A 27533-nucleotide genomic window follows, 5' to 3' on the forward strand; every position below is an offset into this window, starting at 1 on the left:
GTGCGTTTCACCCTCAACGGTCAGAATTTGACGCACTAGCTAGGCACCCTAGGTAGAACACAAGTGCGCAAATTGGAGCCTACTCTACGTACTTTGCCACCATCAGCTGATCTGTTGTTCCGCCACACACTCAGTGACGTTTAAAGCCAGTTTGCTTTGATGGACAAAGAGAAAGGTACACCATGTATCGCTCAACATTTGATAGACTCACGGCTTAAAAATACAACATTTTGGGGCTTCTTTCCTGTTCTTTTGGTTTCTTTTTCCTTTTTATTTAATGCTTTTTCATCTATTCACACTGTTACTTTCTTTCATGTAATTTATCACTGGCACTTTTTTATGAAAATGCATAAACATTGGGAATAAAGACACAGATCAGTCTGGCACAGCCTAGGATCAGTTTTCATTGTAGTTGGCTGTTATTTGCTTTTCTGCTGCCTTCAAGAAAACTGATACGGTTCTAAAGTTGGGCTCTGTTGAAAGTATTTTGGCAAATGAGGATAGTAACATGACCACCCACTGACACTAAATGAAAGAAGACTAATTACAAAGTTCAACATAACAGACCGACCAAGGAGCAGTTCCACAGAACATGATTTATGTCTCATGTTTGAATAACATTTTAGTATAGTTACTACTGACATGTCACTTAAATAAATAATACAATTCAAAGTCATTATTAGGCAACAAAAACAGTTCTGCATTGCAACAAAGACTGATAATGTAATACAGTACAAAGCGCTTTCCAGCACAGTTCTGGTGTAATATTAATGAATGACTGTTCTCCTCTTTACTCCACTGTCTTCACAGATGGACATTAAGTCTTAAATGGACCCCATTCAAAGAAGTTTTTCCTCAGGATTGAGTAATTTAAGAGTGGTTTTATGTGGGGCGCAAGATACTCATTGTTACTCCTGGGGTTGGTCTTCAGGTGTTCCATCACGCTACACAGTAATTTGTGAGCTTAGCTCCTTAAAATCTATTAAACCTGGTAAATATGTCGTCATATTGTAAACACATTGATTTTTTTTCATGATGTAGCATTATTAAACAACCTTGTACAATTTACATTCATTAGATTTTGTTTTGCTACAGCTTCACTTGGGTTCCACAATAATATGTACATTTACATCATCACTGTCCCAAAAAACATGTATCTCCATTTTTGTCAATTTTTATTTTGCTTCATCATTTGAACATAGCAGCTGTCCTTGAAATTTCATGATGAATTAATCAATAGAAATGCTCTAAAATCACCTGAAATAAAACCTCTAGATATTATCTTGCATTAAATGTTAAGAACGTTTTTATCTTTTCCTGTAAAGTTACCATTTTGGAGATACATGTTTTTCTATGGACAGATATGTACATTTACATTTAACATTACTGCATCTCTAAAAAGAGATTATTATGAATAATTATACTGACGACTAATAAAGTATTCTTGCTGCCCTGGAATGTAGGTGAATTTTAATGCTTAATGCAGACACCACCCTTCACACAGAAACATGAAACCCATTTGTCACAAATACTGAGTTTCATATAAAACAAATTAAAGACTCAAAAACACCTGCAAGTGTTTCACTATTATAGCATGCAGTGTAGTTCAACATGGTTTTATATACAGCCTGTATATACAGTCTTGTCAATCAAGGCAAGTTCAACCTTAAGGATTCTGCACATTCAGTATGCTTGTACCTCAAGAATGTCAGTCATGTGTTTGAGATATGTCATTGCCTCTTTCCTCATGGCTTTTGTAGCGCAAACGAGTAGAAGTAAAAATGGTATATGAGCTGGTGAACGTGCAAAAAGAGGTCAGCTCTCCTCACAGGGCACCCTAATTTATTAGAGATGGCACTGATATGAAACCAGGTATCATTGGGCCAATATCATCAGAAATAAATATCAGAGGAAAAAAAGAGTGATTCCGGTTAAATACTGTAACAAATCTAGCCTGAAATGGCACACACTCACATTGTGTGATGTGATGTTGTTAGATGTGCATTTCCTCCTGTGGTGTAAGCAGAGTGTTTGAGTAGTTTAGGCATGATGCTCATCTTAAGAGAAGTGCTTCAATTCCAAACAGCTCATTTTAAAGTGTAGTAATAGTTAAAGAAAAAAATATAACATCAAGATTGGTATTGGAAATGGCCGATACTTAAGGTTTCAATATCGATATCGGAAAAGAACAAGCGGTATTGTCCCATCTCTACAGTTTAGCCACCTCTTTACAGACTTCACATATTTTAAATATAGTATATTAACAAGGAATGAGCCATAGCACCATTGTAATTTCAGACTTAAGCAGGAGCCAGGGTGACCTTCTCAATCCACTTTAGGAACCTGCTGACACGGGTGTATACCCCAGGATAGCTGGGGTCACCACAGCCATGACCCCAGGAAATGACCCCGGTTAGCGTCCAGCGTCCACCCTGGCCTTGGCACACCAGTGGGCCCCCACTGTCTCCCTGGCAACTGTCCACACGACGATGGTTTGACAGGCTGCCAGCACACAACATGCGGCCAGTGAAGCGGCTGCCGTAGCGTTTCTTACACTTCCAGGAAGGCAGCAATGGAAGCCAAGCCTGCAGCAGGGTCCGAGAGTACTCTGAGTCTGGAAGAAATGCAAAGAGTTTACAATGTGTGATACGCTGAGCTGTCATTTTGTTGAGTACACATACCTTGTACCTACAATCAGTGTTCATTTTATCAGCTGCACCTACCATACAGATGGACTTTGTAGATGTATTATTACTGACTGTAGCCCACCTGTTGCTATGCAGAATCTCTCAGCCACCCTCAACCTGCTATGAGTGTATCAGGCACAGCAGTGTTGCTAGATTTTTAAACACCTCAGTGTCACTGCTGGGTCCACTATGCAAAAATGTCCAGCCAACAACAGCTCTGCGGTCAAAAACCGACCACTAATGAAGGGCTACAGGATGAGTAACAAATGTTACGCATGGAAAAAGATTAACTACAGTCTCTAACTACATTTCTGCAAGGTGTACCTACAAGGTTAGTGTTTCTGATAAAGTGGTCAGTAAGCATACACAGTTTTAAAAACCCCAGCAACGCTACTGTGCCTGACAGACTTAGCGGTATTGTACTGCCTTGATGGCCATCTCTGGCTGCAGTGACTAATTCTATACCCACAAAGTGCACTTGATGAAATGTCCAATAAGTATCATATAAGATACAAAATTTAGCCTTAAAACTGGCTATTCTTGATATTCTTCCTTCAAACTCAATTCCAAAAAAGTTGAGACAGTATGTAAAATAAAGATAAAAACAGAAACCAGTGATGTAAAAATCTACTTTAATGTATACTTTCTGTTAAAGTTTTACCTTATCAACTTCAATTTTCTGTAAACATATGCTCACTCTGAAATTAATGTCTGCAACATGTTCCAAAAAAGTTGGGACGGGGCAATTTAAGACTAGGAACATTTTGAAATGTTCAAAACTTCCTAAACAAGTGATGCAATCATGCTTGGGTAATAAACGAAAATCCAGGAAAGGCTTAGTCCTTTATAAGCAAGGATAGGTCAAAGCTCACCACTTTGCCAAAAATTCACCAGCAAAAAATCCTACAGGTTAAAAATAACATTCCTCAGTGAGCAATTGCAAGAATTTTATTTCACCTAATATCATAATATTATCAACAGATTAAGGGCATCTGGAGTAATCCTTCTCTGCATAAAGGGCAGGGCTGAAAACCACAACTAAATGCCCCCTCCCTCAGATGGTGCTGCATTAAAATCCAGCATGTTCCTGTGATGTATATCAGCACATGGGCTCGGGAACACTCTGAAACTGCTGTCAATAAACACCACCCATCGCTGCATTCACAAACACAACTTAAGACTGTACTATGCACAGTGGCAGTCAGCAGCATTCAGAAACACCACTGACTTCTCTGCTCGAGCTCATCTGAAATGGACTGATGTGCAGTGGAAATGTGCATTGTGATCAGATGAGTCAACCTTTCAGATTGTTTATGGAAATAATGGACAATGTGTTCTATGGGCCAAAGAAGAAACAGACCATCCAGACTGTTACCAGTCTGAAGTTCAAAAGCCAGGGTCTGTCATGGTATGGGATGGTATTAGTGGATAACTTTCACATCTGTGAATGCGCCATTAACACTGAAAATTCTGAGCAACATATTCCACCTTTTAAATGATGTCTTTTTCAGAGATGTCCATGCTTATTTTGACATGACAATGCCAAGCCATATTCTGCATGTCCTAAAACATCATAGCTGTGTTACCAGAGAGTGGGTGCTAGACCAGTCTTCCTGCAGTCCAGACCTGTCTCCATGTGCAAAACACAACAGTGAAAGACCCATGTGGTTGCACAGCTAAAGACTTGTATAACAGAAGAATGGCAAAAAAATATTTTTTCAAAACTAGATCAGTTTTTGAATTCAGTCCCCAAATGATTATTAAGTGTTTTTAAAGGAAAGGTGATGTACATCGCTGGTAAACATGCTCCTGTCCCAACTTTTTGGAACATGTGGCAGGCATCAAATTTGACAGATGCTGTTTACCTGTAACTCCCCAGCCAGTGATGACACAAGCAGCAGGTCTCTTGGCCCTCCTGTCACTCTGAGCAGGAAGGCAGACAGCACTGGTGTGAGGGTTGAAGGACACACACTTCCCGTCTGTGCCCTTCAGCCTCAGCAAGGCAATATCATATTCCCAGCCCTGGCTGTGGTACTTTTTGTGGATGACGATGCGCTCAGGCGAAAGAGTGCGCTCAAAGTCGTCCCTCTCCTCCGTGTGGTAGTCTCCCAACCGCAGAACGTAACGTGAGGGATCACTGCCAAACCTGAGACAGAGACAGATATAAAGGGACAGTGTGTTGGTGTAGTTCCCAATCACAGATGTCAGGAAAAGCAAAGTTAATTTGATTTATAGGAATCCCCTTCATTTGTAGGAATTCCCATTTCTAACCCTGGTGACGGAGTATGCTGATTCTGCACATTTTAGAGTTTTTCCTGCTCTAACACACCCACTTCAATTCAAAAAGTGTTTGGTGATTACCTGATTAGTTGGCTCAGGTGGGTTAGAGCAGGGAATACACAGGACAGGGATTCTCCAGGGTCATTTTTTGGAAGAACTGTTGCAGATAGACTAAATAGGGTTGGGATATTTCCAAACAGAACCACTAGATGTCATCCTCTCACCTCTTAAAGCAATGAGCAGCAGTGACAACCCAGCAGGAGTTGATGAGAGTAGCTCCACAAAGCGGATGGTTCCTCTTGGACTGAGACCTCAGCCACAGAGAGACCTGCCACGGCCAGTCCCCTCTACACAGCAAGCACACATGCTTTTGAAGCATTCAGACTGATCATGAATAATTCTTAAATGTACTCCTTTCACAAGTTGCAGACACTACAAGCTCTGATTGGATGACACCATTGATCTAAGCAGTCCTTGATCTATATTCACATTTTTGCTGCAGATTTCTGGAATCCAATTTACACACCATGCACTAATAAACAAGGCAGTAAATCCCATCTTGTCAAGTAGTTAAGCTGATTGATTTGCTAGAAGAAAAAGACAGGCTTGGACCTGCTCCACTCTCCCAAATGGAAAGACTGTGGCTCTGCTAGTCAGGTGATATTGTTTTCTGGAACTCAAGGTCAAAAAAGCCCTTCATGTGGCCCACAATATTTTCTTTGCTAAAACTTTAATGATATAAGAAGGAACATACTCTCCACCATGTTGCATGACTCAATGGAGAAGAAAGATAAAATCAAAGTGATCATGAATATGACTTTTTGGTGGCCTTGAAGGCAAAAAACATCAATGTTACTTTAATTTTCACGCTGCTATATTGCCTAGTAGGATTTGTTTCCTTTTTGTTTCATTTACAGTGCCCTTCACAAATATTGGCACCCCTGGTAATCATGAGCAAAATGAGCTGTAAAAATATTCTTAATTACTTATTCTATTTTTTATGTTTCAAAATATTAGCAAAAATCTAAGCTTTATTTAAGGTGTAATGATTGAATAAAAAACTAAATCTTTATATGAAAAAATATTTTTCTTAAATCTACATGTGTCACAATTATTGGCTCTAGAAACTCTTAAGAATGAAATGTAACTGAAATATATTCCCATTTATATTTTATGTTTTTAAGTTCACCTGAGTAATTAGGAACACTTAAATGGTCAGCCAAGACTTCACTAGGGAATAAATATAAGATGAAACACAGGCCATATTCCCTCAGTCATCCATCATTATGAGAAAGACCAGAGAGTACAGCAATGTGACAAAAGGTTGTCGAGCTGCACAAATCAGGAAATGGCTACAAGAAAATAGCAGAACAGTTGTACTGGAACTTTCAGTGGGACCATGTTCTCTGGTCAGACAAGACCAAAATAGAGGTTTTTGGCAACAAACACCAGAGGTGAGTTTAGTGTGGACACAAAGATGGAGTATGGTGGTGGACCTGTGACACTGTGGGGCTGTTTTTCTTCCAAAGGCTCTGGACATTTTGTTTGGATGCATGGAATCACAGACTCAAGTCTGTGTCTCAAGTCATGAAGTACCAGCAGAACTAAAATCAAAATCTGACTGCCTCAGGCAGTAAGCTTAAACTGGGCTATAGTAAGGATCTTCCAGCAGGACAATCATCCAAGGCATGCCTCAAAATCAACACAAAAATAGTTCACTGACCACAGACATAAGGTTTTGTCACAGCCATCCCAGTACTCTGATCTAAACCCCATGGAAAACCTGTGGGATGAGCTGAAGAGTAAAATCCACAATGTGGACTTCAGAATCTGAAGGATCTGGAGAGACTGTGTGGAGGAATTGTCTCAGAACATTTGCCATGTGTTCTCTAGTCTCATTAAGCATTACAGGAGAAGACTTAGAGCTGTTATTTTTGCAAAGAGAGGCAGCACAAAGTATTAAATGAAGGAGTGAAAAAAGGTTAGATTTTTGTAAATATTTTCAATGAAAGATCAAAAAATAAGCTATAAAGAATATTTTTTACAGCCTTTTTGTTTACCAGGGGTGCCAATATTTGTGGAGGGCACTGTATATATGGATTTCATGTACATGAGTTTCTTTACAAATGCCTTATATCCATTTCTAACAATTTAGAATATAACAGTTTTGTGAAAAGAATAACAGCTGATAGGGCTGTTCGATTATGGCAAAAATCAATCACGATCATTCAGGTCAATATTAAGATCACGATCATTTCACATGATTACTCACTCACCATGGAAGCATCATGCATTTATTTAATGCATTTAAATAAAAATAAATTAGACTGAAAAAACTAGATGATTTTTTTTTAGGGACGGGCAAAAGCGCACCGCTGTGAAGGAAAAGGATTTATAACACAACAAAACAAGAGCATCATTGCGTAACAGAATATGGCACAATCATTGTTTTATCCCATTTATCCTGTTTTCATTATCGTTGTAAGCCAAAATTGTAATTGAAAATAAATTTGATTGATCGCTCAGCCCTAACAGCTAACATATAAAGGAAAACATTTTTATTTCTCTAATAAAGGTTATATTGATCACAATGTAGCACCCCATTTCATGAAAAAAGAAAATTTTTAAAAGTGGTCTATAATGCATTTTGGAACAAATTTCATCGCATACATTAGCGGCATTGGAGAGATGTTTTAAGCAACATTTAAAACAGATATTTGGTGTATGTATTGTACTCCAGAAGAGCAGAATGTTTATATGATGCTGTGGTACTATGCTAAAATATCCGCATTTTATTCATTTGACTGCATTTGTAACCTTGTAATAATAAACATTATATTTCTCTTTATTGCTACTTCAATTTAATTGAACATTTTATTAATGCTTATATATTGGAATTGGGACATATGTACATGAAAAATTGTCATCAGTGGATATCGTCATTGTGCATCCCGTAATATGCACAATTAGACTCAGGTATACAGTAAAATTAAACATAATCACTACAATATTGATGTGGCCAGGTTCATAAACACCACTTTCAAACTGAAAATACTTCTATATATTCTTGCACAGAAGGGGTCAGTTACCTTAGCGACTTGTCACCACCAATGATCCTCCTCCTGCGGCGCTGTGTGTTGGGCCTAAGGCCACATGACTGCATTGCCATGGCGCTGTCGTCTGCTGGCTGTGAGACGTAATCGCAGATGACCCCTGCATCCTCACTGTGTCTGCAGTCATGCGTGCCTGGCCCATCAGCTGGACACTCACCCAGGGATGACTCTGTGCCCACACACCTCACATTGTCCAGGTGGATCGGTCCCTGGCCCTCTCCAAAATAGGCCATGGAGCGTGCCTTAGACACTCCACTGACAAAGAGAAACAGTGGAACAAGTTTAAAGAACTAGGCTCCTACAGCTTGACTACTGGCATAACAAAAGCAGATTCTGCACTTCATATCAACAATTTCATAGGCTGATGCTCAGCTCATTAGCATAAAGTCTGTTTCATGTAAATTATCCAAACAATTAAAAAAACACATAGTATTTATCACAATGTCACCGTTTCCATCACTTACATGCACCCCTGCTTTCTCCTGCATTGTGAATGAGGATCAGCTACTCACATAAAGCCCAGCTGCCTGCAGACCACTCCAGCATTGATGTCATTCCAGCCATCATCACACACACTGCCCCACTGGCCATTAAGGAAGACTTCAACTCTGCCTTCTTTACGACTCTCTCCAGACACTAGTCTCACCAGAGGGCCTGCAAATATGGCAGAAGAAATATGCAGCGCATGGCACGAGATTGCCATCTGTCATTTGTAAAGTAGACATAAAAAGTCACACGTGTTACCTGAGACCGGAGGAACTGCAGGAATGTCATTGGTGTCGACCGCTCTCTCGCAGCGTACGCCCACATCTTCACTGTGAGAGCAGTCATGACGCCCCCACTCTGCATGCTCACACTCCAGCAGGGAGCTCTCGCCCCCCTCACACTTCACTTCATCCAGCAGGATCAGCCCTGTGCCCTCTCCATATGCACCATCTGGAGCTACCTCAGCTCGCCCTCTGCTGGAAAAGTAACTGCATTATTACTTTTCTTGTTTTAACCCAGAGCACAAGATGGGTATTATTATTTCATCAGTATATAAGATAGATAAAGTAGGGATCTTTTATTCAGTGGCCTTTAGAAAAAGCAGTCTATTACAATTCTAAGTCTACTATAAGTCTAGTATAATTCTGTAGACTTATTACAACCCCGTTTCCAAAAATGCTGTGCAAAATGTAAATAAAAATAGAGTGCAATGATATGCAAATCATGTAAACCCTATATTTAATTGAAAATACTACAAAGACAACATATCAAAGTTTGAAACTGAGAAATGTTATTGTTTTTGAAAAATATAAGCCCATTTTAAATTTAATGCCAGCAACACAAAGTTGGGACGGGTGTATGTTTGCCACTGTGTTGCATCACTTCTTCTTTTAACAACACTCTGTAAGCATTTGGGAACTGAGGAGACCAGTCGCTGTAGTTTTGAAAGTGAAATGTTTTCCCATTCTTGCATGATATAGGATTTCAGCTGCTCAACAGTTTGAGGTCTCGTTTGTTGTATTTTTCATTTCATCATGCGCCAAATGTTTTCAGTGGGTGACAGGCAGGCCAGTTTACACCTGGACTCTTTTACTATGAAGCCATACTGTTGTAATACATGCAGAATGTGGTTTGACATTGTCTTGTTGAAATAAACAAGGCCTTCCCTGAAAAAGACGTCGTCTGGATGGCAGCGTATGTTGCCAAAACCTGTATATATCATTTAGCCCATGTCATGTGGACTAATGCACCCCCAGACCTAGCTGGCTTTTGAACTGTGCACTGAAAACAAGTCAGATGGTCTTTAGCCGGGAGGATGCAGTGTTCATTATTTCCAAAAAGAATTTCAAATTTTGATTCATCAGACTGCGGGACACTTTTCCATATCACCTCAGTCCATCTTAAATGAGCTTGGGTCCTTGGGTGGAAGGCAGCAGCATTTCTGGATCCTGTTTACATATGGTTTCTTCTTTGCATGGTAGAGTTTTAACTTGCATTTGTGGATGCAGCAACAACTATTTTCAGAAGTGATCCTGAGCCCATGCAGTGATTTCCACCACACAATTATGTCTGTTTTTAATGCAATGCTACTTGAGAGCCTGATATCATGGCCAGCCAATATTGGTTTTCGGCCTTGTCCCTCACATACAGAGATTGCTCCAGATTCTCTGAATCTTTTGATGACATTATGTACTTTATATAATGAAAACTCCAAGTTCTTTGCTATTTTACGTTGAGAAACATTATTCTTCCATTGTTGTACTATTTGTCCGCACAGTCTTGGTGAACCCCTCCCCATCTTTACTTCTGAAAGACTCAGCCTCTCTGGGATACGCTTTTCTTACCCAATCATGTTGTTGACCTGTTGCCAATTAACCACCAGGTGTTTTTTAGCATTACACAATTTTACCAGTCTTCTGTTGCCCTGTCCCACCTTTTTTGAGACGTGCTGTTAGGATCAAAGTCAAAATAGGCAAATATTTTTGAAAAAAACAATAACATTTCTCAACATTAAATACTGGGTTTAAAAGATTTGCACATGACTGCATTCTGTTTTTATTTACATTTTGCACAGCATCCCAACTTTTTTGGAATAGGGGTTGTATTTAGTTAAGACCCTTAAGACTTACTCAGTACTGAATTATTTAGTATGAACTAACTAACTATTTCATAACTAGTATGAAACTAACATGTAACATATATAGCTGAGTGAGGAATTGAAGTGTGGTTCTACTTCCAGGCCTTTAAAGTTTAAGAGAGTTCATTCCTATTGAGGATGTTCCACATAAAAGTCTGGTTTGTTTGCTTAAGTCACATACTGTCAGCTTGTTTAGACTTAATTAATTATATGAGAAAACAAGCTGCAATGTCCAAAAACAAAATACAAGTACCTCCAAAATGGTAACTTACCAGAAAAGGGCAAAAACTTTATTTACTTTTAAAATTGACGCAAAGAGTTTTAATTCCAAACAATTCTGGAGCATTTATGCTGGTCTATTCACCATTAAAGACACTATAAAGGGCGGCTGTTGTGTTCAAATAATGTAGAAATAAAAATAAATGAATAAATAAGTACAATTAAAATTAAAATAAAAAAATTCAGAGAATTGTTTTTGTTAATAGATAAACTTCAAAGCACACCTGTGATTCTGCCAATAAAGTTCCCTTGAACGATGACATACAGGTAAATAAAATGTTAAGTGGGAAACACCTAATCTGGCCTGCCAAACTCTTCTGAAGACATACATTAGTTGAATCAGACAAGGCTGGTGACTACTGCTTTAGAATCTCTTCTGACTGCAGCAAGCCAAGAGACTTCATGCCCACCTGAATCCAAGTTGCCGACACACCACTTGGGCATGGCGCTCAGTCCAGTTGTCATCACACACTGTGCCCCACTCTTCAGAGTGATACACTTCCAGGCGTCCCTCCCACGGTCCATCTGCTCCCACCAGACGCAGCACACCATCTATACACACAGTTTAACCCCTAGGCTTTATTATTGTGCTCCTTATTCAGATACATAAATAAAGGTGCTTTTCCTAATCTAACAGTCTCCCGATCTAACATGACTTGTATGTTCGGAACATGGGTCCTTTGTCTGAAGTTTGTTATTGTGGTCAAATATTAATCACATGTATCCATGTGTGTATTTATGTAGTACAGTGGTTTCTTGTTCTACTCCTCAATGGCAACAACCCTGCAAAGTTTGTTTTGTTTTATTGCTCTATTCCTTTTTAGCTCATAAAGAACTTGGGGTGTTAGAACAGAGATGAAGGCAATTTGTGCAGGACAGCTGGTCCCCATGGCTGAGACTGGAAACCTAGTCTAGTATATCATTGCCTTAATGACAAAATCTCATATATAGACAAAATGATACTGTATCTTCCCTCATAGAAAGGAAAAAAAATCTACTGTAAATGAATGCAACAAGATTCTTTTTTTGCATCATGTGTAATTTTTCATGAAATTTCCACACAATGTAAACAATAGCTGGCATTTTCTAATTATATAAAAAATTAAAAATGGTGTTATTGATATGACAGTGACAACACACTCAGCACATATCTGTGATGCGCTTGTGCTGTTTACCTGTGTATGGGTTGCAGGACACGCCTGCGTCCTCCATGTGGTCACAGTTGTGCTGGCCCCAGGGCATGTGAGGACACTCCTCCAGAGAAAGCTCATTTCCTGTGCACTGTACCCCGTCCAGCAGGATGGGCCCAGAGCCCTGGCCGAAATGAGACCACATCCATGCTTTCGGCACACCCCTGAACACACCGTTACACACACACACACACACACACACACACACACACACACACACACACACACACAGATATACACTTAACTCCCAACACAGCGTTCAATCAATAAAACCTAAAATCTTATTCTTTACTCTGTTAAGCTACTGAAAAATACAGATTAAATATAATGAAGCAATAAACTAAATACTATAAACAATGTTTGTGAAGGAGAAGACTGACAGAACTGAGTTATGTTTGTTTTGCATTATGTTTTTTCTCTTATCTCTGAGTGCTCTGAAGGTGAGCGAGACCAAAGGGCAGGTGAATGAATGTTTCTCTCTCTCTTTCTCTTCCTCCCTCTATCTGCACATTCATTTAACATAACACACACTCAAACCCATCAATTATTCATGTACTCCTTCACTTCATCTATATTAATAAAGTTCACTCAGCATAAGTGTAGTGCTCTTGTTCTGATCTCTCCTGTGATATATCCTATAACTGTTAATTCCTCTTATCAAAATTATTCACCCCTTACACTTCATGGTCCTCCACATCTTTATTATTCACTTATTATTCAGTGACTACATGGAAAACAATGTAAAATGATTGTGTTATTATTAAGGTACAGGAATGAGAAATGGAAGTCTGAGCTTCTCAGCGGATCTGTGAAGGTTAAAGGTTTACTCAAAATTTTATATTAAACTTAAATGTTATATTTAAATTATTTATAATATATTATAAACAGTACTTTACTGTAAAATCAGAAACCACCCTTCGGTTATATAATTCCTAGTCAAAACTGCCATCATAAACATTATAACTATTTAAGTTATCCATTTTTAGGAGATATATCTGAGAAGATTAGATATAAGATAATCCACTTGGATAAGGAAGGGGAAAATTCCAAAAGTTTAGAAAGTTCTGAAAAGATATGGAGAAAATGGGACTCCTAACAAATGTGCAAGACGAAGTCAGTATCAGAAAAAATTAACCTAAAACTTTCATCTTTGAGAGAGAGGAGAAAATAAAGCTCATCTCTTGCTTTAGATGAGAAAAAAATCCACAGGTGTTTCTGTCCATCCTTCCACTGTGAGAAGACTCAACGCTATGAGTCTGAAAGGATGTGTAGCAGTCAAGAAACCGTTACTGTGAAAAGGAAATTTGCAAACCAAAAAAGAAGTGGCTGGTGCTGATGCAGAGTCCAGACCTCAACATCACTTAATGTGTTTGGTATTACTTGGATCCTAAGAAGCAGAAAATGCAACCAACTTCTAAGACTGAACTTTGGAGGTGTGAAAAAGCAAGAATGGAAGCCATGACAAAGGCATAGGGTGGATATTTTGATATATTTTGTTGTTGAGGTGTCTGTGTAATGTTTTTGTTGAATGTATGGTTTTTACTTTTCTCCTGACACTGAAAAATTAATAACTTGTGCTTAATGGCTGTTTTAATTGGAAACTAACAAATGAAGAGTAGCCTATGATAAGGTTTTAAGTGTATGCACTAATTTTAATTACTGACTGCACAGCTGAACAGCTCATCTGTTTTATGTGTTGAAAAGCTAATTAAAGCTGACAAAAGCGATATGCTATTAATAATACAACCCCGTTTCCCAAAAGGTTGTGCAGAATGTAAATAAAAATAGAATGCAATAATATGTAAATCATGTAAATCATATTTTTAAAGAAAAATACTATAAAGACAACATATCAAATGTTGAAACTTTTATTGTTTTTTTTTAAAATATATGCCCATTTTGAATTTAATGCCAACAACATGTTCCAAAAAAGTTGGGACGGGGGCATGTTTACCACTGTGCAGCATCACTTCTTCTTTTAACAACACTCTGTAAGTATTTGGGAACTGAGGAGACCAATTGCAACTGCAATTGTAGTTTTGAAAGTGAAATGTTTCCCCATTCTTGTTTGATATAGGATTTCAGCTGCTCAACAGTTCGGGGGCCCATTTGTCGTATTTTTCATTTAATAATGTGCCAAATGGTTTTAGTAAGTGACAGTTTTGGACTGCAGACTGGCCAGTTTAGCACCCAGACTCTTTTACTATGGAGCCATGCTGTTGTAATACATGCAGAATGTGGTTTGGCATTGTCTTCCTGAAATAATCAAGGCCTTTCCTGAAAAAGATGTAATCAGGATGGCAGTAGATGTTGCCAGAACATGCATATATCATTCAGCATTAATGGTGCTTTCACAGGTGTGCATGTCACCCATGCCATGCGCACTAATGCACCCCTGTACCATCATGAATACTGACTTTTGAAGTGTGAACTGATAACAAGCTGAGTGGTTTTAGTCCGGAGGACACAGTGTCCATGATTTCCAAAAAAAATGCCTCTCTGGGATGCCTATTTTATACCCAACCATGTTACTGACCTGTTGCCAATCAACCACCAAGTGTTTTTAGCATTACACAACTTTACCAGCCTTTTGTTGCCCCGTCCCAACTTTTTTGGAATGTGTTGTTGGCATCAAATTCAAAATGGGCATATATCTTTCAAAAAACAATAAAATTTCTCAGTTTTAATATTTGATATGTTGTCTTTGTACTATTTTCAATTAATTATAGGGTTTAAGTGATCAGCACATCATTGCATTTTGTTTTTATTTACATTTTATTTACAATTCACACATGTAAAAGTAATGCCTCTCACCCAAGACCCAGCTGTCTACAGACTACCTCTGCATCAATATCATCCCATTGGTCATCACAGATAGTGCCCCATTTGCCCTTATGATACACCTCCACTCGCCCCTCAAATTCTTCCAAACCTCCCACCAGCCTCAAGGGGGTGCCATTGCCTAAAAGAGAGAGTGGGAATACAGTCTTATCAACAAAGATCATAGATGTACACAATTTACTTAATCGAAATGTAAACACAGGTGCTGTGCTTTAGTATAGAGCAGTGCTGCCCGAAGTGTGGTCTGCAGGCCAAAGTTGGCCCATGAGGATGTTTGATTCGGCCAGCCAGAAAGTTACCCTAACCTCACTCCTTTACCCAATGAGAGGGCAAATAACTTATTAAACTCTTATTTTCTATTAATTCCTATTAAAATTGTATTTTTCAAGTACTTTTAAAAATATTCAATGTTATAATTTAACGTTATAACACATTTTTAAAAACTCAATTTGACACCTATCCACCTGCTTTATTTGTATAGTGTTATGTCTCTTTTGCCCTTGGTCCACCACAAACATTGCACTTTGACATGACAAAAAGTTTGGGCACCACTGGTACAGAGCCTGATTCTTTTGAAGCATGCCTTCCATGTAGACTATATAGCATCAATACATATGCCAGAACACAAGACCCACTCCATAGCATGTGCTATATCGAGTCCTCCATACAGTCCTGTATGTTTGCATGTTGGGGTGCAAATGATGACTCTCTGGAAGGGCCTCAGACTTCTCTGGTTTCGCTCTGCCTCCTGATGTTCCTGTGAAACATTCCTAGCTCACTCTAAATATACCTGCCTGTGTTCTATTTGCCCCTCTCTCTCCCTCTACAAACAAATACACACAGGCATGTGTGCTTACACAGTATTTCTGTCACTAGTCCTGTACCTCTTTGAAGTCCTCTGATCAGAGTGGCTGGAGTGAAAAAGTTAGTATGTGTGTGTGGATGTAATACGGCAACTGAGCGTGTCAAACCTGACACGCTTTAATCCTTAACATACCAACAAGAGCCTAAAAGCCACTTACAGATCTATTTAATAAGATGTAGTTATAGGCAGGTAATAACATTATGCCAAAATATGATATTTAAATGATTCAGAAATACAGTATATGTCCCCATGACTACAGTTCACAAGGTCTTCAAGTACCATTTTAAATTCTTTTCCTGTTGTGTAGTTATGCACTATTCTTCACTCTATTCACTATCACATGCTATTCTTACTGAAATATTATATTTAGAGGCAAATATGCATTATTTAAAAAAAAATCAATACACAGAAAGCTGTCTCACCTTCAGGTGCTGCACACACCACTCCAGCTTCGTTTCCATGGTTACAATCGCCGGAGACAAACTTCCTGTTTCTGCACTCTACCAGCGAGTTCTCAATGCCACAGCAGCCGAGGCGTTCGTAATGGAAGAGTCCAGAACCAGGCCCAAAGTAGGAGTGCTGGAGGGCAGTGCCGATTTCTCTGCACAACAACGGACATGCTATTAGACATAATTTCCACCTGTGAACTGCCATGGAATCCTCGTCTTGGCTCCGCCTCCTCCTGTGTCTAATAAGCTATGGCTCCGCTTGCTCATTATTATTGCCATTAGGCTCACCTGTGTCTTGTTAGCATGTATATACAGTACTCAGTGTTTAACAAATCCCAGCAGCACTACTTTGACTGACTCTTATCAGCATAACACTCACTAACATACCACTACCATGTGAGTGCTACTGTTCAGAGAATGCTTTCGCCTCGTTCTGGCTATTTTTTGGATCTCTGTGTTATATATATGTCTTGGATTGCGCTATATGCCTGACTCCTGTTATGGACAGAGCCCTATGTGATTATGAAGAAATCAAGACAAATCACTCTTACACACTGTCTCAGGTCTCCTCTTGTTACATAAGCATAGTACAGAACATACTGTAATGCATGTTAATTAGCATTAACACGTTAATGTATGATAATGTAACAAAATTATTTTAGACTGTTGGTTTCTGTTGGTCCGTTCATCATGTAAAATTCACACAATGTAAAGGGCTGTTGGTGTTTCAAAACGTTGTGAAAGAACACACAGACAAAGGCCCAGAACTGAATGTAAAGGGTCATACCCCAGCCCAAGTTGCCGGCAGATGACACTTGCGTCTCGGTCAGTCAGGTGTGTGTCACACACTGCCCCCCATTGACCGTTCAGATAAACTTCCAGCCGACCGCTCTTGTTGGATGGGCCTCCCATAAGCCTGGCTGCACCTGGACAGAGTAATTTAAACTTAAATATTTTGGTGATTCAAAGAGCAGCTAGTATTTCTCAGCCAGACAAAAACAAGAGATACAGACCAAAAAATCAACTCTGTCATTACACCTGCATAACTGCATAGCAGAGTGCATTTTATTTGTAGCTTAGTGCTACGCAATGTGTAGTACCTTAAGCTTGGCAAGTAAATAAAGATGCTGCTTATGCACAAGTGTATACACATGCATATACATCCATACTCTTCAATTGTGAAAAAAGGTTATTACTCTGAGAGGGAAAGGTAGACAGAGGCAGAACGGGATAATCACAGCAAACACAGAAGAGGCAAACAGTTTTCAACACCAGCACAGCCCTGAGCAGCACATACAGGAAGGCGATGACAGATTAGCACAAAGACAGGCAAACTGCTAATGGACACTCCATCCCAAAGGAGGCCAGAGGCGCATAACACACAGGCGTACACACACTGACAAATGCCCGACAGATGGACTGAATCAAAGGGAGAGTCACTGCACGGTAACAGGCCAGATTGTATACAATAAAAGGAGAGGACAGACAGAGTCCTTGACCAGCAGACAGAGAGTAAAATGCTCTGTCATTCACAGACACACACAAACCACAGCCACTCTGGAACTAAATTAACATGTATTAGTCTGCCTGGTTAAGAAGGAAAAAAAAGCAAAACGAAAAAAAAGCCATCCCAGAATAACAGGTTACATACCATAAATTAAATCGGGTCAATATTGGATTTGAAAGACTGATGCCAGGGGCTGAGGTTAGACTGGGTTTGATGGCTGAGGTTAGACTGGATATAATGGCTGAGGCAGACTGGGTATGACAACTAAGGTTACACTAGGTTTGATAGCTAAAGTTAGACTGGGATTGAAAGCTGAGGTTAGACTGGGATTAACATCTTAAATTAGCCTTTGATGGCTAAGGGTTTGATAGCTGAAGTTAGACTGGGTTTGATGGCTGAGGGTTAGGCTGATTTTGACAACTGAGGTCACACTGGGTTTGATGGCTGAGGTAAGACTGGCTTTGACGGCTGATCTTAGACTGGGTTTGATGTCAGAGGTAGACTGAGTTTGACAATTAAGGTTGCACTGGGTTTAATGGCTAAGGATAGACTGGGATTGAAAGCTGAGGTTAGACTGGGATTGACAGCAGAGGTTAGACTGGGTTTGATAGCTAAGGGTTTGATGGCTGAGCTTAGACTGAGTTTAATAGCTGAAATTAGACTGGGTTTGATAGCGGTAGCTAGACAGGGTTTAATAGCTGAAGTTAGACTGGGCTTTATAGATATGGTTAAACTGTCTTTGATAGCTAAGGTAAGACTGGGATTGATGGCTAATGGTTTGATAGCTGAGGATAGACTGGGTTTGATGGCTGAGCTTGTACTGGGTTTGATAGCTGAGGTTAGACAGCTTTGATGGCTGAGGTTAGACTGGCTTTGAAAGCTGAGGTTAGATTGGGATTGATAGTTGAGTTTAGACTGGCTTTGAGGGCTGAGGTTAGACTGGGTTTGAGAGCTGAGGTTGGACTGGCTTTGATGGCTGAGGTTAGACTGGGTTTGAGAGCTGAGGTTGGACTGGCTTTGATGGCTGAGGTTAGACTGGGTTTTGTTTTTTTATTTAAAATAAAAAGTCCATAAAGTCCAAATACACTCTATGAAAGTTTGTAACACATCAAAGCAGAAGCCCTCACCTTGGTGGCAGTCGCAGTAGGCCCAGCCAATAGCTCCAGAGCGTTGCCTAAAGAAGCACCATGGGTTCGCCTCACGGTCAGGGTTTCTACAGTAGCTGTGATGGCCCAGCCCTCTGTTTGGGTACTGCAGCATATAGTCGGGGAATTCAGTCCATTTCAAACAGGGAAAGCCTGATTCTGTCTGTGACACAGAGCCATTGTAATAACCGAGCTCTGTGAAGCCCTCAGAGCAGGACAGAGGGCCTGAGGAAACAGAAAAATACATGAAAACAAAAAAGGATTTTAGTCACACAGTTTAGATTCACTCGAATCACAAGTTTTAGAAAGAGGCATAATAGGACTATTACATACACTGTGATGAATGTTGACTAAGTATAAATACTTTCACTAGCTGAAAACGATGATCAAATGATGAAAGCCAGTCCTGTCACTGCACTAGAGGTGTGACATGAGGAGTTCTTCTTAGTTTTCTGTTTTTTTTTCTCTTGCTGTCTCTCAGTTTGTGCCTTTGCTCTCACTCTGCTTGAGTGTAGAGGGTCAGGATCTTGTGCTGCTCAGTCATACTAATGACTGCAGTGCTGCAGAAAAGGGTGTTTAGAGCATCTGCTCTATTGAGTCACACAACAGACGTGTCACCCGAACACAGATTGCACAGCTCCTGGGTTTACTCCTGTCATAGCTTAGAGTGAGTTATTACAGCGTATATGTGAATGAGACTGCAACATAAAAAAGGAAAAGCCAATACCAATTTTTTACAAAGACTGTCAAGAAACAAGTAATTATTCATATAAAATATACATTGTAAAAAGCTTTCTTTATAATTTGTATCCAAACTGCATAAAATTCAGATGTGGAATTTAGAGTTAGAGTATGTTTTCATAAGTCTATGACGTGGTAGCAAGAGCAGCTAATTATTCTGGCTTTAGGTAAATCCTATGTGAAGGAACATTCTCTCGTAAAGCTAATGTGGAGCAGGCAGCCAGGAGCAGTAATGACGGCAATCCCCATCCTTAAGCCACACTTTGGACCAACACTGCATAATACAGCATTTGGGTCCTATCAGCTACATTCCTGAGAGCAATCTCAGGTTTTTATTGGGGAAACAAACTGGCTGTGTTCTCCATGTGCATGCACGTCTGAAGTTTACTACTCTTCTACAAACTCAAGTGGCAAGAAGTGAGTAGGCCCTGCAGCAAGGTTAAGGAAAGCAGGAGACCTCCAGTAAAATGACCATTCTGTCTTTGGAAGACAGAAGCAGAGCTTTTTAAAAGCTAGCTGGCAATATAGCTGAACTGATATGATGTGTGGATGACTGCCAGCGGCTATGCTTTACACATGGACCAGCTGTTTAATGTGCATGTGTAAAGGGCCATGACTGAACTTCACTAGGCTGAAAAAAGTAATGCATTCAACTTATTTTATTCAAAGTAATGTGTTCATAAGTAATGCAATCAGTAATGTATTAATCCATTTCATGTAATAACCTTGTGTAAGGGAGCTTTTAGAGGCATTAAACACTTCAGACGTCTGGTTCCTATCACCACCGCCGTGAACAATTCTGACTCTGTAAGTTTCTCTAGAACAAAACATTTTACATCAAACCACTCTGAATGACTATGTTTGCATGTTAAATATTTAATTATCCAGAATTGTTTTAATTGATGGAATTCCTCTTTAACAAAGAAATAACAATAGACAAAAAGAAGACATAGATACAAGAGAGACGAAGGAAAGATGAGAGCTTAGTTGCAGATAAACGTTTTATCTTGGCAAATCTAAGCACCATGCGTGATTTTCTTGTGATCTCTACTTAAACTCAAGAGGAGACATACGTGAGATTATAGGGCTCTTTTTCTCAACAAAAATATCTGAGTGCAAGAGACTTAGGTAAAAGTCTCCTTTGTCTTTCCATCTGATTTCACTATTGTCTAGAAGAAACTACAGAGATATTAAGGGAATCTCTTTGTTTATTTTTATTTCCCTTAGGGAATATAAACAGTGGGGTCCAAAAGTCTGAGACCACTAGTGAGAATTGCTTCTATTTTGCATTCTTTTCTAATTTAATACAAAATGTTTCATAACAAATTAAATTATCAGCATAACAATTTGAGTGAAAAGTGGAATCTTTAAATGTTTACTTGAATTTGTATTCCTTAGTATTTGGTATGATTCTTTTACTTTAACAACAGTGTGCACTCGAGCTGGCATGGACTTCACACGTTTGTGCAAAAGCCTCTGATGAGTAGATCAAATCTACCTGAGAGTCGTCTGAACGTGAGCTTCGGTGGAAGGAATAAGACAAAATAAACTGACCTCCTTGTACAAAGGCCTTAACAAAGCCAATTTCACAATTTGGCTTAAATTTGAATAGTGCCAGAAATAGTGCAGAATCTTCAATATATCTTCTTCATTTAACTTGTCATAACTTTTTCTTATTTTACTATTTCAAAACTCTCAAACCTTCTGTTTTTTATTTCCAGGTTTAAATGAAGAAATTCCAGATTTTCATTGTGCTCTCAGACTTACCCACTGTAGATTAAAGGTAAGAATGTGTTTTTCCTTCTCCTACAAAGCCATTGTTTTGGAGATTTTGGAACAAAGATGTCTTAGGACAGCGATAATATGTTACTCATGCGGAAATTATGTGTATATTTGTATGAAGTACATTTAGTTCATTACATTTTCAGTGCAGAATGACATAGTGAGAATGCAATCATGTAGAAGTGCTACTTGTCGTTTTTTGGAGCTGAGCTGATTCTGAGCAAGAAACAGCCCTGGCTATCCATAACTCACGTAACCTGAAGCAGTTACATCCGTAGTCAGTATTAAGTTTCATTATTCCTGACTGCCAGAAGTGGGAGTGGATGATGAGTGCCAACCAAGGTCATCAGTAATCGACACACACGCGCCTCTCGGCCAACACTGGCAGAAGAAAACACGGAAGCGAAGCAGGATCAATCAGAGGACAGAATGCACTAACCTCTCTCTAACTGCCAAGGCCAGGTGCTAAACCCTGGGGGAGTTACAGTGTGTGTGTGTGTGTGTGTGGTTGGGCAGGGGTGCGGGGTAATGAGCTTTAGAAATCGTTCCCCTTCTCTCTGAGTATTACAGACTATGAAGCTTTTAAGGTAACGTGAGAGCAACTTTCGCACGTTTGAGCATGTGCTTGCAAATCTGCACCCATCCAATACTGACTCCAGCTTTGCCTGTGCCTGCTGAGCTTGCTTTGACACAGGCTTAGCGAGCTGAGGTGGGAACAGTTTACGATTTGTGGTGAGAAAGTGTGTCAGAGCTACTGTAAAGTCATCTTCCACAGCTTCCAAACATTATTCTACATTATTCTGCCTAAATGTAAATCCAGTTGTTCTGGTAGCAGAAAGTTAGCAGCAGTAAGCTTAGATTACATGATTACATTCCATAGCTCCTCACCTAGAATCAAGCATAACATTGGGCATATATATATAGTAAAGTTAAATGCTTGAGTTAAATTCTACTGTAGAAATCTACTGTCTACGCTGTAAAAAAGTAAGTAACCGGATGGCTTTAAAGGTTAAATGAACATCTAATAGTAAGTTAACAGAACAATAATGACTGTGTTCCATTCTGTTAATGGATTATGATAATCTCAAAATTTTAAGGCAGCCCAATTTTAAAGCACCATTTTTATTTTTTTAAAGGGTAGGGTTAATTACCACACCCACAGGCTTCTTTATGAATGTGTTTTGAGTCACTGGTTTTTCTGTTCTTTTTCCTGGTACAGCGAAACAAGGTGAAATTATTGTTGATGGTAATTACAGAAGAGGCAGATAGAGATTAGGTTGAAAAATGCTGCAGCATTGTTTTAAAGGGCTCATATTCTAAATTTTTATTATATTTTACTTTGTTCACTGACATCTACTTATAACATTAGTGAAGACCATTTTCGAATCTCCCTTCATCCTTTAGAATTAAACAGTCTGTTTTTGTGACGGGCGCTTTTAAGACTGGTGTATGTAAATGAGCTATGTTCTGAATGGCTGGCCTGTACTGTGCCTGGTTCAAAAAGCAATCAAAGTTGAAAAACTCTTTGCGACTTCAGCGTGAGTAGGTGGGGCTAAACGGCTATAGGTTGAACAGGTGGATATATGTATATGTGTGCGTGACATCACAAAAGCAGTGAGTTCAGTGCTGGCTGTTTTTCCAGCTTATGTTCCACATACAGACTGTATAGACTCAGCACTGAACAGTATGCTTCGAAGCTTGAACAATGTTTACAAACTACATCAAACTCACCTCACTTCACTCAGTTTTCCATGATTTGAGCCCTTTAAACTAAATATTTAGTTCACACTTATGACTAGTCTTTGAGCCAAATTCCCAAATAGAGCAGATTAGCCAAAACTTTAAGCATAATAGAGACATTTTTCAGGTTCTTCTTGATGATCCTCCACCACAACTCACCAACTGCACCACAGACTAAATTCACTTCCAACAGCAAAGAATTCTATAATACATGCCTAGTATAACTCTAATCCACCTCTAATCTCCATCATTTCTGCTTGAAGGGACTGTAATTTCCACTGTGACCAGTGTGATTTAGTAAACATTAAAACTGATCACCAAAAAAGCGCAATGATCAGGTCTTCACAAGGCTGTTGTGATATTTGGATGTGAATTATTACCCTCTTTACCTTGATTAACTATTGCTATTACCAGGAATAGTGGTATTGCTGGATATACATGACAGTGTCTTTGGCCTTTTAATTCTAATGTTACTGAGAGGGAGTTCATTAATGCTGCCTCTAGAACACATAAACAGAATACCAGTAACGACAGCTGACAAGAAATTAAAATATGCTTAGATTAAGTTTGTTCAATATGGAAAATTGGTCTTGATAATATACATACAAATATATTTTGCTGTTGTCTGAAGAAAACCTCATATCTCCATTTTTGACATTTTTCAGTTTTTGACATACTTTGAAAATACCTGTTGCACTTTATATTATCTGTAAATTTCATGATGAATGGACTAAAAGAAATGACCCAAATTCACTTGGAAAAAAGCCTGGTTTCATTGACTTACATTTAAAGTAAAGTAGGTTTTTTCTTTCTCCTGTAAAGTTACCATTTTGGAGACACAAGGTTTTGTTCCAACAACAACAATATATATATATATATATCATATATATATATATATACATATATATATATAGTTTGTCTACCTGCCAGTATATATAGCTTGCAAATTCTTCAAAATATGCTAGTGTCTGAAATACTTTGTACAGTTTGTTCAGTCCCAAATTAATACATCAGTAATCCACAAGCTTTTCTTGTACATGTTAAGTCATACCAAAGCTTGGGTTCCATGCTGTAATTCTGCCCCTACACAGCCTATAGCAACATGAAGCAATTTGCTGAAGCAGTATCCGGGCAAGATTCCAATCATAATTTTCGGGGCATTACAATAATAGACTCTGATAAAGAGCATGCCCTCACTGGACCGCAGCCACTGTAGAAGACTTATGTGTCAAGGACATAAACTATAAGAATAAGTGGTAAGAAAACCTCACATCTCCTAATTGGAAACTTTACAGGAGGAAGCTGTCGTAACGAGATTTCATTCTAATATAATTTTGAACCATTTTTATGGGTTCATTCATCATGAATGGTGTGGTGTTTTCCAATATTGCAAAAAACACTGGAGAACTTTTGATATGATGCTGACAATTTAGAAAAAGAACCCAGTGACTATCAGAAGACAAATAAATTGAGTCTGCAGACAGAGCAGTTCTGAGGAATCCTGCACTGTCTGAGCAGGGAGTGGAGGGTGTTGAGAGGCTGGGAATGCTGGTGAGAAGATCAGCATCCAGTCCTAATAAAGCAAACTGAGAAACCTGCTCAGGCATGCAGTGAAGGGAAGTGTTCAAGGTCATATGATACAAATACATCATGGAGAGAAATGAAAAATCGGTGCCATTTTCAGCCCTGTTGCTGCCAACACTCAGCCCATCAATGACACATTTGTTTAATCCCCATTCCCTCTCTCTCTCTCTCTCTCTCTCTCTCTCTCTCGCTTATATGTGTTACTCTAACTGCAAGTGAGGGGATGGTGCTTTTGGCACTGAATGAGATGCATTTGACAACGGAAACAACATTTTCTGCAATCACTTTTTGGCACGGTGCACTACACGTCTCATTTACTGCGATGTTATAAGTACAAGGAAAAGTTGCAACAGCATGGGAGAGTTATTTAAAGGACATTTAAATGTGTTGCAAATACTTTTGTACTTTTGGAGATATCAGTAGATGGGCGGACAAGACAAGTGCATTGCACTGTAAACTTTTACTGACAAAGTCAAGCAACTCAGGCTTACAAGCAATTCGTAATGGAAAGACACACATACCTGGACTCTGTAGAGAATTCAAGTAGCCATCTTGCCGTGTAACCTTTGAAGATAAAGAAAAAGTTAGAAGTAAGATTCCTCAATCTTTCGTCTACTGACATTTTCAAAAGATTCACCACAGCAATCCACAAAAAGACCTCATCTGTCTGTCATCAAATACTGTTCCACTATGCGTGAGAGCACTTGAGTTTACCCTAAATGCAAAGATTATAGCTCAGCTGTTAGCACTAAGATTAAAGCAAAAACCCTGTGTGAGTTATGGTGTAGGCTATTTAAGTGAGGTGTGATTCAGTCAGAATCGCAGTGGAAGAACCATTAACTATTTTTGGTTTGGTATGTCTCCTTTTATGCTGGCTCATACTGCTTTATTCTAGTACAAATCCTGCAGCAGAAAAAAATAATTTGAAGGACACACTAAATTCACAACCTAGGCAATTCAATTAGTGAAATGACTCAGCAAAATGTAGTGTGACACACTACAATTACCTCCACTGACATTACTATAACTATTGTCACTGTATTGTAATAATAATAATAACAATAATAATAATAATAATAATAATAATAATAATAATAATAATAATAATAATGGTGGTGGTGTTTTTACATTTATTTCACCAACATTAACACATCAACTTACACTTCTGTAAATATGCCAGTGTAAAGTATCATGTTAATTTAAAAACTGTTCTAAGCCTTCATAGATTTAAATAAATATACTGCATTTTGAACTCAGCACAGCAGAGTCTGGCACTGACACTAATAAGATGCATTTCATCATACATTACACTTCAGTCTAGTCACACTGAGCCCCTCCAACAACAACAACAACAACAAATACATGTATTAACCTTTACAACCTTTTTGGATTATCAGTTATTTTCTTTTCTCATGTATTTTGTTCAGTCAGAAAAAGCCAGACTGTGCTTTATTTACATTTTAGTGACCCCTGTATTTTGAATACAGGGCATGATAAAATGCCACACCATGCTTATATGACTTTTACTGAAAATGTCACATATACTGTTTTTTGTTGCAAGGACCCTTTTGTTATTCCTATAGACTACACAGTCAGTTATATGACAGTAGTATTTATACAGTGTAGGGAAATATAATTGTAAAATTCATTTAAATAAAAGGAGAAAAGCACTAATTTCCTTTAATCCATTTAATTCTTCTCTGTGTATCAAGGTTGTATGAAACAGATGCTCTGTGGACATGGAGCAGAATTTCCTGCACTGACTCATTCCTCACAGCCCTACAGTTTACTCACCTTCATTAGATTTCCTCTCCACATCTAATTTCACACAAACCTGCTGATTTAGCCTACAATACACCATATTTAAACTTAGTCTGAACCTGGTCAACACCTAGTAAACCCAACGGCTCAGGGAATAAATTCATCCGTGAAAAGTTGCTGTTCAAACTGAAACTGTAAAAGCAGCCTGTTTGCAGATACAGTCTGAGCCCTGTGAGTGAACCTCAGCAGTCGCCCAAAGCTCGTATTCTCCAGTGACCCATCACTGGCACCCTCCTGCAGTCAAATACGTGGCTTTATTTTTCATGTTTAACCTCTTAAACTTGGTCAGCAGCGACAAAACACACGTGGTACTTACGTCTCCCAGAACATGAAGCAAAAACCAGCACAGAGAGAGCACCGCGGGGATTCCTCCGGCGGTCCGGGTGGCCATCCTGTCAGTGGCCGCGCTGAGAGCTCTCCTCCATGGCTCCGCGATACCTACAGCCCGCTGAGCTCCAGAGCTAGAAGAGCCTCTCAACTCCACAACCCGGCTACCACCCCAACCCTCACCGCGCTCCAGCACTTCCATTCAGCCGTTAGGAAATGATACTGGAAACTAGGAGAGAGAGAGAGAGAGAGAGAGAGAGAGAGAGAGAGAGAGAGAGAGAGAGAGAGAGAGAGAGAGAGAGAGAGAGAGAGAGAGAGAGAGAGAGAGAGAGAGAGAGAGAGAGAGAGACCGCGCGCTTTAGCCTTCCTCTACTAATCACGTCAGAAAATAGACACGCGGGCAGAAGCGGAACCAAATAAACAAAACAACAAACCACGCGGAGGGAAATCAACGCACAATGAAGAAAAGAAGACACTGGAGGGCTTCACTGGGATCACACTGATTTCTTTTGCAGGCGGTGGGAGGGAATATACACTGTGTGTCCTGCTGCAGATGTGG

At 39.2% G+C, this 27533-nt stretch overlaps 1 protein-coding gene across 2 annotated transcripts; it reads right to left on the reverse strand.

Annotated features, from left to right (window-relative positions):
* Window positions 1-591: 591 nt before the first annotated feature.
* On the reverse strand, window positions 592-27466 carry si:ch211-51a6.2 (neurotrypsin). 2 transcript variants are annotated; one of them, XM_036574509.1, is made up of 15 exons: window positions 27432-27466; window positions 26964-27203; window positions 25348-25390; window positions 18962-19204; window positions 17115-17253; window positions 16301-16479; window positions 14987-15134; window positions 12158-12336; window positions 11393-11534; window positions 8825-9039; window positions 8593-8734; window positions 8057-8335; window positions 5192-5314; window positions 4553-4833; window positions 592-2614 (listed from the first exon to the last, which is right to left on the reverse strand). In XM_036574509.1, the coding sequence occupies exons 2-15, from the start codon at window positions 27174-27176 to the stop codon at window positions 2301-2303; spliced, it is 2640 nt and encodes an 879-aa protein (XP_036430402.1). In that variant the 5' UTR covers window positions 27177-27203; window positions 27432-27466; the 3' UTR covers window positions 592-2300. The 2 variants fall into 2 exon arrangements, with proteins under 2 accessions (XP_036430402.1, XP_036430401.1); XM_036574508.1 differs by having other exon boundaries at window positions 8825-9042.
* Between the last annotated feature and the right edge of the window lie 67 nt (window positions 27467-27533).

This window comes from Colossoma macropomum, unplaced genomic scaffold, assembly GCF_904425465.1.
Source record: "Colossoma macropomum unplaced genomic scaffold, Colossoma_macropomum, whole genome shotgun sequence".
NCBI lineage: Eukaryota > Metazoa > Chordata > Actinopteri > Characiformes > Serrasalmidae > Colossoma > Colossoma macropomum.